General features: G+C 31.4%; 1 protein-coding gene across 2 annotated transcripts in view; it reads left to right on the top strand.

The window, feature by feature from the left end:
- The window catches only part of LOC145255842 (double zinc ribbon and ankyrin repeat-containing protein 1-like), a 100,993-nt gene that overhangs the window by 69,800 nt on the left and 11,961 nt on the right, over positions 1 to 19,232 (top strand). For both annotated transcript variants that reach the window (XM_080114580.1, XM_080114581.1), the window contains exons 11-15: positions 274 to 401; positions 1,877 to 1,907; positions 3,655 to 3,853; positions 4,416 to 4,519; positions 10,267 to 10,450. In XM_080114580.1, the coding sequence (XP_079970706.1) occupies positions 274 to 401; positions 1,877 to 1,907; positions 3,655 to 3,853; positions 4,416 to 4,519; positions 10,267 to 10,450 (646 nt within the window). The remainder of the gene's footprint in view (positions 1 to 273; positions 402 to 1,876; positions 1,908 to 3,654; positions 3,854 to 4,415; positions 4,520 to 10,266; positions 10,451 to 19,232) is intronic.

A 19,232-nucleotide genomic window follows, 5' to 3' on the forward strand; every position in this document is an offset into this window, starting at 1 on the left:
ATTATTCTTGTTGTTTTGTGTCCAGCCATTAATTATTCTTGTTGTTTTGTGTCCAGCCATTAATTATTCTTGTTGTTTTGTGTCCAGCCATTAATTATTCTTGTTGTTTTGTGTCCAGCCATTAATTATTCTTGTTGTTTTGTGTCCAGCCATTAATTATTCTTGTTGTTTTGTGTCCAGCCATTAATTATTCTTGTTGTTTTGTGTCCAGCCATTAATTATTCTTGTTGTTTTGTGTCCAGCCATTAATTATTCTTGTTGTTTTGTGTTCAGCCATCGCAATCCAGTTGCATCCAATGTTCCAGTTGTCGTGCCAATAATCATCTCATGGCCACTTACTGCGGCACGTGTGGAATGGTCATTACTCCACCAGACAGAAACTTGGAACCTGACATGACAAGGTAACAACGCAAAAAGTAAAATAGACTTCTGTAGATGCCGGAAAGCTTTCTACTCGATTAGCTTCTTGCCTCGAACCACTTAACTTTGGTTGGTTGTTTTTGTTTTACGGCATATCAACCTTTTTCGGGTTATTTAATGCCGAATCTAGTTATTTTGAGGAACGATTTTTAATGGAGTATATATTTTTTTTTTTAAGTCAGATTCTATTTAACCCATAGTTGGGACCCTAACAGGTACTACCACTCCGGGTTAGAGTGGACCTGGGAGCAATGGCAATTAAAGGGTGGCTCCACACTCCCCAAGGCCTGCAAGGTGGGGCCTCACCATCGGATATAGTTTTAGGTCATATCCAGGACCACTTGCCTTTGGATTTCACTCCTTGCTCACCCAAAATTTCAATGTAATCGTAAACACCATCTGACTGCATAGGTTGCACATTACAGGTTTTTAAGCAAATGGTCCGTTATAGCAGAACCATGCGTATTACTCAAAACATCTGTTGGTCAGTAGATTTCATTCTTGATTTTACTGGGTACATGTTGTTGGACGTGACCATGTAACCTAAGGCTTGTTCTAAACATTAGATTATATGATCATGTCCAACAACATGTACCAAACAAAATCAGGAATAGAATCTACCAACCATGTATATATATGTGTATGTGTGTGTTTGTATATGTGTGTTCATGTGTATATATGAAAGCTCGATAAAACCAAATAGGAAATATAGCTTATAATATGAGCAAACAGTTAATAAATAAATTCTTAATAATAAATTCTTTTAACTTTCTTGAAGTTTTACATTTGGATTTTACCATCACTGGATTTTTTATCTTCCACCAGACTATCCATTCATGTGTAATCACCTTTTTCTTCACCATATTCCCTCTGCTTCACTTTTTTTGTTTTCAAGTAAGATCTTTGACTTACTTGTTGTTTCATCAAATACTTCTGCATGCAAAATCCGATCCCGCATTTTGCTAATTCCTACCCTCTGATGAGAAGGAAAGTATTTCTTCGAAACTCCGCGGATTAAGGACTATCTACTTATCTAGTGTTTCCTTTTCAGATTAAATATGTTTTTAACTCATTTCAAAGTGTTTTTTAACATGTTTTATTAACTGCTTGCTCATATATATATATATATATATATATATATATATATATATATATATATATATATACACACAATCATGATCAAAAAATTTAAGACCACTTGAAAATCTTTAAAAAGAAACCTTTTTTTAAGTATGGATTACGGCTACCAATACTACAACCTAAAAGGTTATTGTAAAAAAGTTACGTTCCAAACATTTAATTCAGAAATTTACATTTTTATAAAATGAGGCATTTTACACTTGATCAAAATTATAAGACCAGTGGTATTTTTTTTTTTTTTTTTTTTCTTTTTTTTTTTTTTTACTTGTTCTCTAAAATTCCTATGATTAACTCGATTTTATTTTATTTTCCTCAGCAATAAATATGGAACTTCATCATCTGGGGATGTAAGTATTTCTGCAAAATTTTTATGTATGAATTTACGCTTAATGCTTCCAAATAAACATGATTAATATCTGTTTCTTTGTTTTTTTTTTTTTCTTTTACTGAGAATTTTAGCAGTATTTTGTGGGAGATGGTGAAGGTAAGTTCGTGGAGGTGACTACCATATATATATTCCATCAGTGTTGTCATACTCATCTATATTCTATATAAAGAGTTTTTTCTCGCTCTGACATTGATATTAAAAGCCTACTTTTTCTATATTTTTTTAATTGGAATTCATTATTGATATGCTTATTATTTTATTAATTTATTTATTGCAGACTGTTATCCTCATCTTTATTAGTTGTTCACAACGTTTCGGCCAACTATTCCTCTGGCCTTCATCAGGTAGTAATCGCGACGGGATAGGAACTCCGAATCTCCTAACTGCATTCTCAGCAAATCCATAGTTGTTGTCATCTCACCACGTTTTAGCCAAGTAAGCCTCTGGCCGGCTTTGGGTAGGATTGAAACCGCCATCTTCAGACAATTCTCACCTGGAACTGTAGCGATTCAACGTCTCTATCCACTGCGCTACGGGCTTCTTAGGAACTTCTATCATTACTAACCAGCACTACATTACAACTGTCGACCAAAGGAAACATCTATTAGACATCCATACATAGTGTGATGATGTATGGAAGTGAAACTTTGCTAAGGAGAGTTGAGGACATGTGCTGCATGGGGAGAAATTATATGAGAATAAATTTGTAATGGAAGTATTAAAGACCAGCTTTGTTCTGATGATTTCAGAAGATTAAATTCAGACAGTATAGGGAGGTGTGTGCAGAACAGGAGATTTTGATGGTATGGCCATGTTGAAAGAATGGATGACAGTTCTTGGGTTAGTAGATGTAGAACAGTTGAGGTAGTAGGTTCAGTTTATATGGGAAAACCAATAAAACATGAAAGGAAATGATAAAAAATGCATCTGAGGGATAAATAAAGACTTGGCCAGAGGTATCTTACTTTGGAAGTCAGTCTCTTAAAGCTGTAAAACACATGTTAACATGTAAAAAGATGTCAAACCAACAACGACAATGATGATGATGATTTTTTTAAAATTTATATTTTGAAAAAAAAAAAAGCTAAGCAAAAATAAAAGTAAAAAAACTCCCGGATAGCACTAGATAATTTACAGCTATAAATTTATAGGAAGAGAGTTACTTCCCTTTATAGTCTGAATTATCTCCCTTTGTTTAATATTAGAAACAGTGGGTAAGTCTTATAGGTAGATATGTAAAGAATAACAAGTTATCCAAAATGGTCGTCCATTTGGGCCATATTGAATAACTTTAGGTAATGTTTACATATTTAAAGTGGGTATTTCTCAATACAAAATGTGTATTCCTAAATAGATCTTAACTCGAAATGATTCCTCATGCAATACTATTTAACAAAAACAAAAAGTTTTAATCCCTACACAGAATTTATTTTTCTTGCCTCTATTTAGTGACTTTGCCGTTCTGTAATCTATCTCTTCATATGCGCAGGTTGACAGATTTAATTGTTAACTAAACGTTGCACTATTTTCCTTCTCTCACTGGCACCATAATAGGAGCGAGGCAGTCACACATTGGTGGCAGGTCGCAATCACTCTGCACACCAAATGACAGGAGGAAAAATATTTGAGTAACGGAAATCGGAAGATTATGATGGGTCATGTCAGCAACCCCTGACAAATATTCCTTTTTTTTCTCCCTCCCACAGACGCAGTGGCTACCAATGTCTCGAGGTCACGTTCCAATGTCAAGGTCGATGCATTCTGTTGCAACACAGACAGTCGGTATTTTCTATCCATCCCAGAGAGAAATGCAGAAAAGGGAAGAAGAAGCAGCCGAGAAAGCTGCGTTTGAGAAACAAATGCGCGACAGACAGCCTTTGATGACGGCTATTAGTCCGGGTCGAGGTGAGATATGAGTTTTTCTTTTCTTCTTTTATCATTTTCCTCATTACTGTTTTTTTTAGGGGGGGGAAATCGCTCTAGACAAGGCATGAAGCCACTTAATGTAAGTAGATTAAAAAAAAATAATAACACTTCAAGATCAAAAAATAGCCAATGATAAACGTTATATGAATAGATTCCAACTCAGAAAACAGCATTTTTTCCCCCTTTTGTCTCTCTCGTTACCAAAAGCCAAATTAATTTTCCATGAACGAAATTTCCCGAGTAAAAATGGCAAAATTATTTCTGATGTGTTGTAAATCACTATTTACTTGCCTCCCCATATGTAGGGGAAATTTAGCTCAGCAAAAGGGGCACTCTGGTTTAGGTAAAAAAAAATATATATATATATATATATATATATAGATTGTTTTGGTCGGGAAAAAATTCTTTTTGACTGATTGAGGACAGAAAAGCTGAAGTGTATTATCACAACAGATACTGCACTGTTAATCATTTGCCAAAGGGAGACAATTTTTTTAATGAAATATTGTTTCTTTTTTTTTTTTTTTTTTTTTTTTTGTAGGTTATTGGCGTAAGCAAATTGAACACATCTGCCAGCATCTTAAGGTACACGCCCAAAACTGTGCTGACTTCCGAGCACTCATTGCAGAACCAAAGATGGGAAAGGTGAGACCAATATTTTATTTATAACTTTTATATATTTATCTATTATATATATATATATATATATATATATATATATATATATATATATATATATATATATATATATATATATATGTATATATAATGAATAAATGACAAAAACCTATATTCCAAAATTCATCTTATAATTTATTCCTTTAATTCAGTTGACATTTACAATTCTTGACAGTATCTGTTCTGTAACGCAAAATCAATCACTTAATTATTATATTAATCTATGAATCTATTTTGCCCTTAACTCATCAGAAGAAATAGCAACAATCAATCCGTCAAAAGGAAATGAAGTGTGATTTGACATGATTAAAATCCGAAAATTGGAAGAGAAGCTGCAAATAACTTTAATATGTCTCCATTACGCCATTTTGAATTTTAAAAATAAAGACACTAAACCCAACTATTCGTACTAACATTCCCTATTAATTTATGAATATTCTATCAAAATGTTGTATTTAATAATTAGTAAATTTATTAATTCTAATTTGTGTATACATACTCATGAAAATAACATCAATAATTATAAACTATTATACATGTTTGCATATATGAAACTAAACGTAATGTTTAGAAATGTTAAAAATGTTCAGTTTGCTAAGTAAGTTAGTTTATGGATCAGAAAAATAAATTTGTAATAATCATAATATTACAAATGGATTTATAGTAATCAGATTCCAAATATTGATCTAAAAATAAACTGTATATGTTGAAACGAGTGATCATTATTAGATTGATAAGTGGTCTTATATATATATATATATATATATATATATATATATATATATATATATATATATATATATATATATTAAGAAATATAAATTGATATATATATTTAAGAAGAAGAATATTAGAAAATACCATTGTAAGTAAAACTATTTACCAATGAAGGAAATGAATTCACTTACTGACAAAATAATTTTCCAACGAAGGACATATATATATATATATATATATATATATATATATATATATATATATATATATACTACAAAAAAATCTGACGTTGCCCAGGATCGAATGATGATCAACGATCGTTTCACACACCCATATTTTTATTGTCATCAAAATCGATGAAATTGACCATTTTTCAATCAAATCGATTGATTGCCTGCTCTAGTTGGAGACCCATCGCAGTGCACTGGGAGGAAGCTTCACATGTCTCTCCACAGTGACTTAGTTCACAATACATTGTAATCTACCTTGCACTGTAGAGAACCTACTGTTAATTTTATGAAATTATTTTATATAATGGCTTGAATTAAAGTTTAAAATGCAAAAGTCAAATATCATGGTTCAGTTGTGCTCTAAAGAGAAACATTGATTTTGAACGCACTTCTGTCATATCAAAGAACCTACTGTTGATTTTATATGCCGAGCCTTTCTGCTTGTGTGGTAATAAAACTTCTCAAATGCACTTGTGATGTTAGGTTGTGTAAACGTGTTAACTTTAGTCAAAATCGTCTGTTCCTTCTTTCATCAGATTTTTTCAATTATTTATTATCGATACTTATCAAAGACATTCTAATACAAAATCTGCTTAAGAACATTGACAGATGCATGAAGAACATTTGTGTGAAATTTCATAAAAATCGGCCATGCTGTTTCGGAGTTCATAGGGAACAAACACATATGCACGCAGATAAGGCTCCTTTTATAAAATAGTAGATATGTATACCTAGTATATATGTGCATAATTACATATGCAATCTAATGTCAGTATATTCATACAGATGGCACGATTTTCAAACAATATTCATTTCATTTTGTGTTTAAATGTCACTCGTTTCCTCTATTATGTCGTGTGTCAATCAAATGCTCGGTCAGATCGATCGCAGAGCCTCCCACATGAACTATTGACATTAGCATACAAGTGTATGCACATCCACATACACAAATAAATACACATTCCCACATACATAGGAATATATAAGAATTTCTAAGCACAATTAATCTTATTTTATCTTTCAAACATGTCTATAGTCTATGTAGGGAAAATATATGCACATACACTAGAAACCAATCTTATGCATACATATATATAAGTTTAATTTTTTGTTTACATTTAATTCAGAAAAATATCTATTTTCAGAGTAGAAATTTATTGTTTGAATAAAGAATACAGATCAGATTATCTTATATAATACTAGCCTGGGTGCTCGGCATTGCCCGGGTGGTTGGAGGTATGTGTTGAACAGCAAAAAAAAAAAAAATATGGTAGTTCCAGGCAGGCTCAAACCTGTATCGTGAAGGAGGAAAAGAACGTGAAAAAAAAAATGTGATGTCTTTGCCGTTGCCCCCATCGCCAAACTGGAAGTGACGAAAGTTTAAATTAAGGCTAGTCAATCAAAAAGAGAGGATGTCTTTCGAAAATGTCAGCGAAAAAAGTGACCCCTCCCTGTAGAAAAGTGCCCAGTTGAGGGTGAAGGAATTAATGTTTTTAGCCAATTTTTCGATATTTGTCATCCGAAAGGTGGAGCTTCAAAACGATACCGATCTCGTGAAAATCCGTCACTTCTATCAAAAGTTTTAGGTAGAAATACAAACATACATACATCCAAACATTTAAACAGACAGGTGAGATTTATATTATAGATTATCTCAAAAAAATATTCTGTAAGACTCAATACCACATGATTAATTAATTAGTGTTCCTATTCATCTCAGAATTCTGATACATATATACATACACACACTAGCAGGGCGCCCAGAGTTGCCCAATCACAAAATATGCTTAAATACGATATTTTAATTTATGTAGATTTTGTATTTATTATTATAGAACCAATTCTCTATTAATTATTATATTGTACCCAATATATAGGAGTGATTTTGAAAGTAAAAAAAAAAATCACTTGGGTACTATCACCTAGAATCGAAATCAAAACCTGTAGCTCTCCAGCCTTATTTGTTGCCTTCTGATCTGAGTCCATACACATCTAAAAATTTTAAAACACAATGTTGTTAAAAAATATAAATGTATATTTGTGCATGCATGTAAATAATACATTTAATCGATTTACGCCTACCAATTTTCAATTTTTGTCAATTTTGACTCCTTAGCAACAATTGTTACTGGCTAAAAACCAAATATGATTTGTTCCACAGGTCCAAATCTCCTATATATCAAGTTTTAAGTGTTTAGACCAAAAACTAACAGAGTAGTATAATAGAGACTGTTCCTCATACTTATAGACAGATAGACAAGGTCACTTTTATATATAGATCATTATATATATGGTTACTTAATTTAATCACATAAATTAATATACGAAAGTATAAATTTATGTGTAAACTTGAAGTATTTACTTCAACAGTGCTCAATACGTAGGTAGAGATAGGTAGTAAGTTATAAAATATATATGGCAATTAAGCTTAATTGCCATAAATATTTTATAACTTACTACCTAGCTCTACCTACGTATTGAGCACTGATGAATCCTAGCGTGGATGAAACGCGGAATATTCTGTGTAGCTTAATTGCCATATATATTTTATAACTTTATATATATACTAGCGAGGGGTACCCGGCGTTGTCCGGGCGTTTGTAGATGTGTGTGGTGTTAAATAAAAAAGAAAACGGGGAGAGGGGGGGGGTAGGATCGAAGTCAAAGCCCTGAGGCGAAGTTTGAAAATAAAATCGGCCAGCCAGAATGAAGCATTGTTATAAGCGAATAAGTGAAAGATGTTTGAAAGTCGCCGAGCGTTACGACGACGATGACGATGTAAGCATTTTTATAAGTGAAGTAAGAAAAGAAAACAACGTTTTAATTAAGCGGGGGGGGGGGGTAATCAAAACATCGAAAAAAAAAAAAAAAAAACTAACGTAAGGCAAATGAACGATGAAAACAGAAAAACGAACACGTGAAAAATGGCTTAAATAAGCCTGTTTCGATATTAAAATTTAAAAAATCAGTGGGTACCCGGGTGTTTTTGGGTGTCGCTAAGAATAAGCGAAGTAAAAAAACAAAAACAGGCAAACGAACGTTATGTGAAAAATGGCTTGAATAATACAGGGTTCAATATTTAAATTTAAAAAATCGAAAAAAAAAAACATCTCACACTACGATTCGAACCCAAAATGTTTAGATAATGAACCAAGGCCTTAACTACCTGATCTAAAGCGCCATATATAAAATTTGTTCGGTTTTTCAACTATTTAAAGTAAATCAGGTCACGACGTTATAACGTCATCTGACGCATGTGTTGTTGACCACCCCCCTCCCCCCGTCGAAAATTGTCGATTTCGGTGTGAAAAAGTTAACGTTTTTCTTTCTATCTCTCTCTATCTCTCTGTTTGCGTCTCTCTCTCTCTCTCTCTCTCTCTGTTTGCCTCTCTCTCTCTCTCTCTCACTTCGTCTTCCTTACTGTTACTAAAAAAGAAAATGGTGTCTGGCTGGGTTTTTTTTTGTAAAAACTTCGATCTTTAATATTTTTTGTAAGCGTGTTTTTTTTTACTTCACATTTTTGGTTTGTTATTTTTCGTTTAACTATCGTATCTAACTATTTTGAATGTGCTAATAACTTTGGTAACGTTGCCATAGTGTAGAAGTTCATAGTTTAGCTTGTGTAAGAGTTAAATTTTTTTCTACCGATAATAACGTGTTTTTTTTTATTCAGGCTGCCATTAGAGCTTGCTGACGTCAAGATCACGTGACATGACTCAGCGGGTTTTAAATACAAGTTGACCCAAAATAAACGGTCCCGTGTATACTTTATGTAGAAGAGTTGGCGCCCATATTTTTTGGGGCAGTTATAAATCGATTTAAAAATATGTAATGTTTAACATTAAAATGTCACTTTTTTGCCCCCCCCCCTGCAGAAAATCGATCAGTTGATGCACTTCTGATGGTCCTTTTGGGCTAATTTTTCGATATTTGTCGTCCGGAGGGTGGGGCTTTAATATGATACCAAGTTTTTAAATTTTTGTTTGGTCGGTCAAAATTTTTGAGCAGACACACAAACATACATACATACATACATTTTCGCTTTTATATATATAGATGTATATAAAGATAGCATGAAAAATTGGAAAAATATATTACATCCCCCACTAGGCTACAAAATCTATTTTAAACTCTAGCAGTTCCTGCCCAGATGTGGCAACAAATCTCCATCCTTGGGTGTACTTGATGCTTATATAGGTAGAGAAGTGCATCAGCAGTGAGATATCTACTGGAGCGGTCGAGCAATCCCAGGAGTAAAGGTCAGACCCAGAAGCTTTTCAAAACATGGAGCCTCCAAAAGACAAGAGCCATTCATTTCAATTGGTGCTAGATGGGGATCAGAACGTTGATGATGTAAAGATAGAAACTTGGTTTTAGATGTAGCCACCGCTTTTCCCATTGCACCACATGTTCAAGATCAGAGGAGAGAGAATTAGAGAGAACTTAGACATTTATGCTCTTTGAAGTGTTGCCATAGATGGTTGTGTCGTGATCATTAATGTCTACAAATGATATTAAGATGTGATTTGGGAGGTTTTGGTTTGAGTATTTTTACTTTTTTTTTTTTTGCTTACAAGAAATGAACAGTTTTGAAAAAAACAATACTTGCATGCACATGTCTCAGTTTTTGTATAAATTAAAATATTTTTGCATATTTTATGATCAGGCAATGCCGGGCAGCCTGCTATTCTTTTAAAAAAGTGTGCAGTTCAACCAATTTTTGTCTAAACTAATGACGTGCGTGTCTTCCGTTTGTTCTGTTTCCAGTTGGTGTCCGGAACTGTGCACGAGGATGCTTATGAACTCAGCCTGACCTTGAACTTTGCCCTCAGCAAGTTGCACACGACCATGGCAAATGGTAACTTGATTGTCAGTCCAGAAAGAGAAGATTACATGTCGCCGTATCCGGACAGAAATATCTTGGAGAGTTTTCGCAGTGAATCTAGCCAAGGTTTGACACATTATAGTTCCTTCGCTACATGATTCGATAAATAAATTCATAAATCGAAGTTGTGTGTCGTACTGTGAGTTAATATTAGTATCCATGCAAAGAAAAGCTAGGATAATTTGAAACATGCTTGAACAAATTGAGGCAGTAATAAAAAAAGAAACTTTCACACTTCCAATTTGAAACTTTACTGAATGGAAAAAAATTGATACCAAATGTAAAAATGTTTTCGCAGTTATCCCAAGTCTTATTTATTTGTGGACTGTTGTCCTCATCTTCATAGTTTGGTGTTTCACAATATTTTGGCCAACTATTCCTATAGCCTTCGTCAGGTGGTTAACCACAACAAGGTAGGAATTCTCAATCTCTCTACTTGGTTCAATCAAATCCATGGTTTGCAAAATTTCAGTAAAATCCATGGCTCACAAAAACAACGATCTCATATCGCATGATGTCCTCTTGGGGAGTTGCATACTTCTAATTCGAGCTGCACCAAGTTCATAATTTTGTCTCCATTCAAAGTAAAATATTTTCCCATTTCTCTCTGTGACTTTCACGAGTTAATAACTCGTGTCATCTTGATTCAGAAACCAGAAAATTCAACTATCCATAACTTCATCCAGACAAGTAATTCAATTCAAAACGCCCATGTTATGTTTTTCACTTTTGCCTTTTCCTGTCTGCCAAACATTACACGTTTTGACGCAATTCATTTCCGCTGCTTTCTTTACCCTTGGCGAGGGTACTCCTTTTCATGTTTGCTGTTGCTTCAGAAGTAATTTCTCTAACATGTGTTGGATCTCAGTATTAAACGAAAAGGGTTAATTTGATTGGCCAAATTTGATCGCCTGATTTATACTTTCTACTGGCTCTATCTGCCCGAAACTAAGACAATGGTGGCATCTGCAGCAAGGTGATCTATTGTTGCTCAGCATGAGGAATATCACAACATAAATGAACAAATGTTCAAATACATAAAAAAAAAAACATAACTATGTTATTAAACGAATACAGATTCACGTACGTACATACATATTAAAATATAAAACCAATTTATAATAAAAGAGACACTTTTCAAAATTATAATGGACCGTATATTTATAATGTCTGTAATTAATCAATGTCTCTTGTTTTTGTATTTATGAATCTATTTCTATCTTTAAATTTAATCATAAATACTTTTTTATTTAGGCATAGAAAACAGGGAGAATCTCAGGATTGACAAGTTTGTTTTTAATTTTCCATTTAATGATTGGTGTAAGTTTATTCTTTATTAGTTCCTGGTAATATAAAGAAAGTAAAGTTTTATGGTTGTAATCTGGATCTAAAAAGGAGCATTTATGACTTGTATATATTTCTTTGAATTTTTTTTTTTTTTTTTTTTTACAAGGTCACCACTTATCAAGGCCCGGAAGCCACTCAGGGATAAGGGTTATTGTAAATGCAGTATGTTAGTGTGGATATTTAAAGTGTCTACTTAAGGAGGCGGTTCATCAGGAATTTGTTTACGTTGGACTTGAAGACATCCAAGTTGTAGTCAGGAGGGAAGCAGGCAGATGGAACAGAGTTCCACAGGCGTGCAGTTCTAAGAAAGAAGCTTTGTTTATTTATAGTATATATTTCTTCAAATTTATTTTTTGTCAGATCAATATATTATTTATTGATAGTAGGATCTTCATATTATTACATTCAAACGTGTAACAATTAAAAATATGGACGATATGAAATATGGTTTTAGGAAAATTATTTTCCTTTATTTTCAGCAATAACAAAATAAACAAAAAGATTTGTACACAAATATTTACAACAATAACAAAACAAACGAAAAGGGTCGGTTAACAAAAGATACAGTTGGTTAGAATTATTATTATCAAATACAAAAGAAATGATGGCTTGGTGAAACTCGGATTGAAAACCAGGACGAGGGAGTGGAGGGTTATGAGGGAAAAGGAAGGTAGTCAAAATTAAGAACTGCTAACAGGCCAGACTTCGAGTGACTATTCACTCTATTAACAACGAAATTCAATGACAATAAAATTTCTTTTTGTTTTTCTTTTAAAAGTTTGGTCAATGAGAAAATTTCCAAATTGTATTTACCACTTGTCCAGAAAACAGTTCCTGCAAACTTGCCGTGGGTTGAGGGGATGTATTTTCCTTTTTGTGTTCTGGATTCTTTTGGCTGGACTTACCCATGAATCAGAGACCGGAGTTACCTTAACGGGTACAAGCTGATAACTGATCTGTTTCCCCCTCTCCACCTTTATTATATGGCACCATAACCCATTCTTTGGTTTTCATACATAAAGTAAATTTCAAAGTGTATAAGGATTATTTGATACTGGAGATATTCATAATCATACTCTATTTCCAAAAGATTTTACATATGATAAATATTTGGAATCACGTTTTGCTTTGCTGTTATTTCAGACCATTTGAAACTAGAGCAGCAAATTTAGTCTCCCCTCCATCAAGACCAGAGGTTTTGGGGAAATATATAGTTATTATTCAAGCACGTCTGATTGAACACGAATGAGTTCTTTTTTCCGATCTTGTTGGATAACTTTTCAATTCGCCGAGCGGTCTTTTTTATTTCGGCTGGCATGTTGTATACTATGGCGCCCAATAGTTGTTGTTCGAACATATTCTACTCAAGCGCTTTCAATCGGTGCATCTGATCGTCGTCAGGACTGATTGTTGCTGTTGTCATTTTCTTTGAGGCTTGGTGTATTTATAGTTAGTATTAATTTTTTTTTTATTGGTTATAAAGGTGGGTGCAGGATGGGTAGGGGCGAATTATTTTTAATTTTGATTTTATATTTTATTTATTTAGTTATTTATTTATTATTATTTATTAAATACTGTTCGTATATTTGTCTTAATATTAAATCAGATCCAGTTAATAAGGGTCTGTAGTTATTTTAATTAATATGGCTTTTAGTTTTTGTGTGCAATTGTTAATGTATCGAACTTTTGAATTGTTAGTTAAGATATTTCGAATGTCGGACGACTATAGGTTTTTATCATGGAATGATAGGTTAGTCGTCGGGAGAATAGTGTTGTTGTGTGGCTTCTGTATGCGTTGTATGAGTTTTTAGAGTGGGTTTGGAGACATTCTTTGAAGGGGCAAATAAATTCATACACTACATTAGTTTGGTTTAGTGTGGTGTTAGTGTTATTATTGCTTTTAATTATTAGATTGGAGGTTTTGAATTTAGTATATTATATTATTAGTAGGATCTTTTTGTTTTAAATTTAGTATAATATTTTTTTAATTTTTTTTTTACGAGGTAGTCACCACTTATCAAGGCCCGGAAGGGTTATTGCATGTACAGTAATCAATGGGATAATATCGTAGTAATCGTTAGTATTGGAGATTTGATGAAGTGTTTTACTTAAGGGGGCGGTTTATCAGGAATTTGTTTAAATCTTTTTGTTGTGGTTGGTGGGTATGGTGTATCTTTTAATTAGGTTTGTTATTTTTTTCGTCTTCTTGCAGTTAATTTTTATAGTATACTTTGATGATTTCATTTTTGTTAGTATTAGGGTTATGTTAGTATCTTATGTTTTTATTGTGGGTTGAGTTTAAATAAGCTTTTATGTGCTCATCACCAACAACAATCGCTCCTGACAACGATTGGATGCACTGATTGAAAGCGTTTGAGAAAAATATGGCCGAACAACAACTATTGGGCGCCATAATATACAACATGCCAACCAAAATAAAAAAAGGCCGCTCGGCGAATTGAAAAGTTATCCAACAAAATCGGACAAAAAAAGAACTCTGTCGTGTTCAATCAGTCGTGCTTGGATACATCTATCTATTCTCCTATGCAGACCGTCTCTCTGTCGATAGAAGAAGTTCGTTATGTCATTGGACTTATTTGGAGATTTATTTTAACTCTCCCGCTTTGCCGCATGTACATATATTTTATATGATTGTAAATATCTTATTTTATTCGTATTCTCACCCATCTTCCCCCCCCCTCCATCAGTAAAATTTACATGTACATCCATTAAGTCTGTTCTTACGAGATATTTCATTTATTTATTTGATAATCAACGATTAACTCCTGATGAGTCTGTTGATGAAAGGGGCCCGTCGGGTTTTGCCAGCTATTTTGTTTAAAGCAATCTATAAGTTTGGTACCATCAAACAGTTATATATATATATATATATATATATATATATATATATATATTAAGTAATGTGATTTATAATTTAAAAGTTTTAAAATTATTAAAATTTAAAAATCAAAATTTAATTAAATTAAAAATCAGTTTCATAAGAAGGAACAACAACAAAGTCAATTATCTGTACGATCGTTTTGGAAATCCGTGCTTTTTATTTGTGGTATACATGAAGTCACGTAGAATAATTATATATAGTTTTTTTGGTAAGCACGGTCTCCTCATCAGCAAATTTAGGAGGATTTCTATTGAATTGAAAAGACACCAAAAATAAACCTAGCATTAAAAGTAAGGCAGATGAATCTGAAAAATTGGAGTAAAAGGTTTGGATATAAAATTTATAAGAAAATTAATAAGAAAATTGGTATAGGTTAGAGATAGAAATGAGTAGAAAAAATATATATATTTTTGAATTTACATAATAAATTTGATTTAAAAATATATAGATATATAATTACCTTTTGGTTTTTCTTTTTTTGAAATCAGGAACTGTATTTAAAGTAGTCATTTAGATGTTTGCTATAGCTTTTTATTTTATTGAATGATGAATTTTAAAAGGGCGACGCTCGTGCAGTAAATTGTTTCCGTTAGCGTATTTTGATTTAGAGACACTACAGTTAATATCTATAGAGAGAGAGTTTTTTTTTTTTTTTTTTTGATAGTTTTTAAGGGGAGATAATTGTCATGGCTTTATTTATTATTTGATTTACGAGTCTAAGGGCGGTAATTGGTTTAACTTAATTTATTAAAAAAAAAAAAAAAAAAAAAATCTATTTTTACTAATGAGTAATTTTTAATGATTTAAGGTGGTTTATATTTATTAAATTTAAACCAACGTTTATGATTACACGATAGAAGCTCGTGTCTTGAATTTACTAGTTTGGTTGTGCTTTTTATATCTTCATATTTTAAAATTTTTAGGGTTTCTTTTGTACATAATGTACAAAATTTATCTCCTGGTTTATATGATTTGCAAGTCTCAATTATTTGCCATTTTAAGTTGAAAGAAATATTGCTATTTTTTAATTGCCAAATATAGTTGGATAGAGTAGTTTGGTTTGATAGAGAGTTATTTTTAAAAGAATGTTTGTGCGTTGAAATTCTATGTTTTATTGGGCCAGATGTGGAACCAATATATATTATTACCTCTAATAATAAGAGGTAATAATATATATTGGTTCCACATCTGGCCCAATAAAACATAGAATTTCAACGTACAAACATTCTTTTAAAAATAACTCTCTATCAAACCAAACTACTCTATCCAACTATATTTGGCAATTAAAAAATAGCAATATTTCTTTCAACTTAAAATGGCAAATAATTGAGACTTGCAAATCATATAAACCAGGAGATAAATTTTGTACATTATGTACAAAAGAAACCCTAAAAATTTTAAAATATGAAGATATAAAAAGCACAACCAAACTAGTAAATTCAAGACACGAGCTTCTATCGTGTAATCATAAACGTTGGTTTAAATTTAATAAATATAAACCACCTTAAATCATTAAAAATTACTCATTAGTAAAAATAGATTTTTTTTTTTTTTTTTTTTTTTTTTTTAATAAATTAAGTTAAACCAATTACCGCCCTTAGACTCGTAAATCAAATAATAAATAAAGCCATGACAATTATCTCCCCTTAAAAACTATCAAAAAAAAAAAAAAAAAAACTCTCTCTCTATAGATATTAACTGTAGCGTCTCTAAATCAAAATACGCTAACGGAAACAATTTACTGCACGAGCGTCGCCCTTTTAAAATTCATCATTCAATAAAATAAAAAGCTATAGCAAACATCTAAATGACTACTTTAAATACAGTTCCTGATTTCAAAAAAAGAAAAACCAAAAGGTAATTATATATCTATATATTTTTAAATCAAATTTATTATGTAAATTCAAAAATATATATATTTTTTCTACTCATTTCTATCTCTAACCTATACCAATTTTCTTATTAATTTTCTTATAAATTTTATATCCAAACCTTTTACTCCAATTTTTCAGATTCATCTGCCTTACTTTTAATGCTAGGTTTATTTTTGGTGTCTTTTCAATTCAATAGAAATCCTCCTAAATTTGCTGATGAGGAGACTGTGCTTACCAAAAAAACTATGTATAATTATTCTACGTGACTTCATGTATACCACAAATAAAAAGCACGGATTTCCGAAACGATCGTACAGATAATTGACTTTGTTGTTGTTCCTTCTTATGAAACTGATTTTTAATTTAATTAAATTTTGATTTTTAAATTTTAATAATTTTAAAACTTTTAAATTATAAATCACATTACTTAATATTGAATTAGCTCTAGGACATTTAACTATCGAGCTTATTATATATCTAAATTACAACGAGCATTTCCTGTATTTTAATTAAACTAGTAATTTCACTATTACATTAAAATACACTTAGCTCTTTAGACTATTATTCTAATCTCCTTTAAATTATATATATATATATATATATATATATATATATATACTAGCAAAAGTACCCATCTAGTATATATACTAGCAAAAGTACCCATCTTTGACTGAGTTCAAAAACAGCCTACAGAAAATGGACTCTGATTTATGAAAGTATGATAGATTATGAAAAGGAAGGATTGTAAAGAGATAGCTTCGAATTTGGGGATATCAAAACCAAAGCAAAATATGATGAAAGTAAAAATAAAATAGATAAACCCCATAATTTATTATACCATACCTGTTCACACTGAAACACTTACCACAATATTCTGTGGATCTATATTAAAAAACCTTGTTAAACTTTGTGAAATATTTCCATTCTATGAAGGTCAGGCGCAAATGAACACCCAATAATTTTATTATACCATATTTCTTCAAACTGAAACATAATTATCAAAGTATACTTACGCAAATAGATATGAAAAGTCTTTATTAAAGTTTGTGCCATATTTCCATGGAGTACAGGCGCGAACGCAGACCCCACAATTGTATTATACCATCCCTATTTAAGTTAAAACATACTTGTCAAAGTATTATTATGTACATCTATATCAAAATACTTGTAAACGTTTTTTTTTTTTAATTTTTAAATTTTTTATTTCCATACTTTGTGGACCAGGTGCGTACGCAGACCCCACAATTTTAATGAATCATCATTATGCCAGATCAAACATACCCATTCCTGTGTCTCGATACATCTTCTATCATTATATGTGATCAGTTTTCTATAATAGTCAACAATATAGGAGCCTATTCGTGACCAGACAAACACACAGACGTTCAGCTTTATATTATAGATGTGTGTGTGTGTGCGCAGATACAATACATGATATATCATAAAATAAAATGTCATGGAGACAGCATGTATAAAAAACAAAGGGAAAATAATTAAACACAGGAATAAATAATAAAAAAAAACAGGCAAACAAACAGGAAATCTGATCGGATTCGTTTTCTAAAAAGATTTGTCTTCTAAAAAAATCTTTCTTGTTTTCACTTTTTTCATTTGATGCCTCCATTCAGTCTCGAAAGCCAAAGGATACCCCCTATAGGGGCAGCTGCATGTGTAATTGTTTGGCAAGGGTTACTTAATCCCCAACAACACCTCTCCTGAATTGGCACTGCTTGAGTCCAGTGGCAAGGAGAAGTTTAGGACTGGAAACAATGCCGAGATAAGCAGAGAGCACATACAGCACCTGAAAGTCTCAAATGGTCACACATTTAGTACTGACCAAGTTCAATGTTGCTTAACTTCGGTGATCTGACAGGAACCGGTGTGTCAACGTGATTATGCCGTATTTTTCTGAAGTTATTCATTGATAAAAAAAAAAAGTCAAATTTCTGAGTTTTTTTTTTTTTTATTTAATTTTTCCTGTGTTTAACTGTTTTTCCTTTCTGTCTTCAATACACTCACATATATTTATAAATATTCACAGACTCGTCACTTTATTTAAAGATAAGCAAATTTTTTGGTCAAAAGTATTTAATGGTAGAATTAAGTATTGATAAGAACGAAGAGTTACTTCCCTTTGTGTCTATTGTCTCTTGCAGTCCTCAATATTCTTGAAGAATTGACGCGAGTCATTTGAAGTGTCGGCATCTGGAGATTTATCGTGATTTAATCGGTTCGTTATGAAAACAAGTGAAAGGAATAAGAAATGAAAAATAAAGTATAAAAAAAAAAAATTCTTCATCCAAATTTCTTTGTTAATAAATACTTTTTCTTAAAAAAAAAAAGCTGTTTTTTTTGTCGTCACTCTTTGAATCTACATTACTTTATTTCACAATGTCTTACATATGTATTCTATTAATAAATATGTATTTTATTAATAAATATGTATTTTATTCATAAATATGTATTTTATTCATAAATATGTATTTTATTAATAAATATGTATTTTATTAATAAATATGTTTTTTATTAATAAATATGTATTCTATTAATAAATATGTATTTTATTAATAAATATGTATTCTATTAATAAATATGTATTTTATTAATAAATATGTATTCTATTAATAAATATGTATTTTATTAATAAATATGTATTCTATTAATAAATATGTATTTTATTAATAAATATGTTTTTTATTAATAAATATGTATTTTATTAATAAAT

This window comes from Euprymna scolopes, chromosome 31 (assembly GCF_053919585.1).
Source record: "Euprymna scolopes isolate OS-2025 chromosome 31, ASM5391958v1, whole genome shotgun sequence".
Lineage (NCBI taxonomy): Eukaryota > Metazoa > Mollusca > Cephalopoda > Sepiida > Sepiolidae > Euprymna > Euprymna scolopes.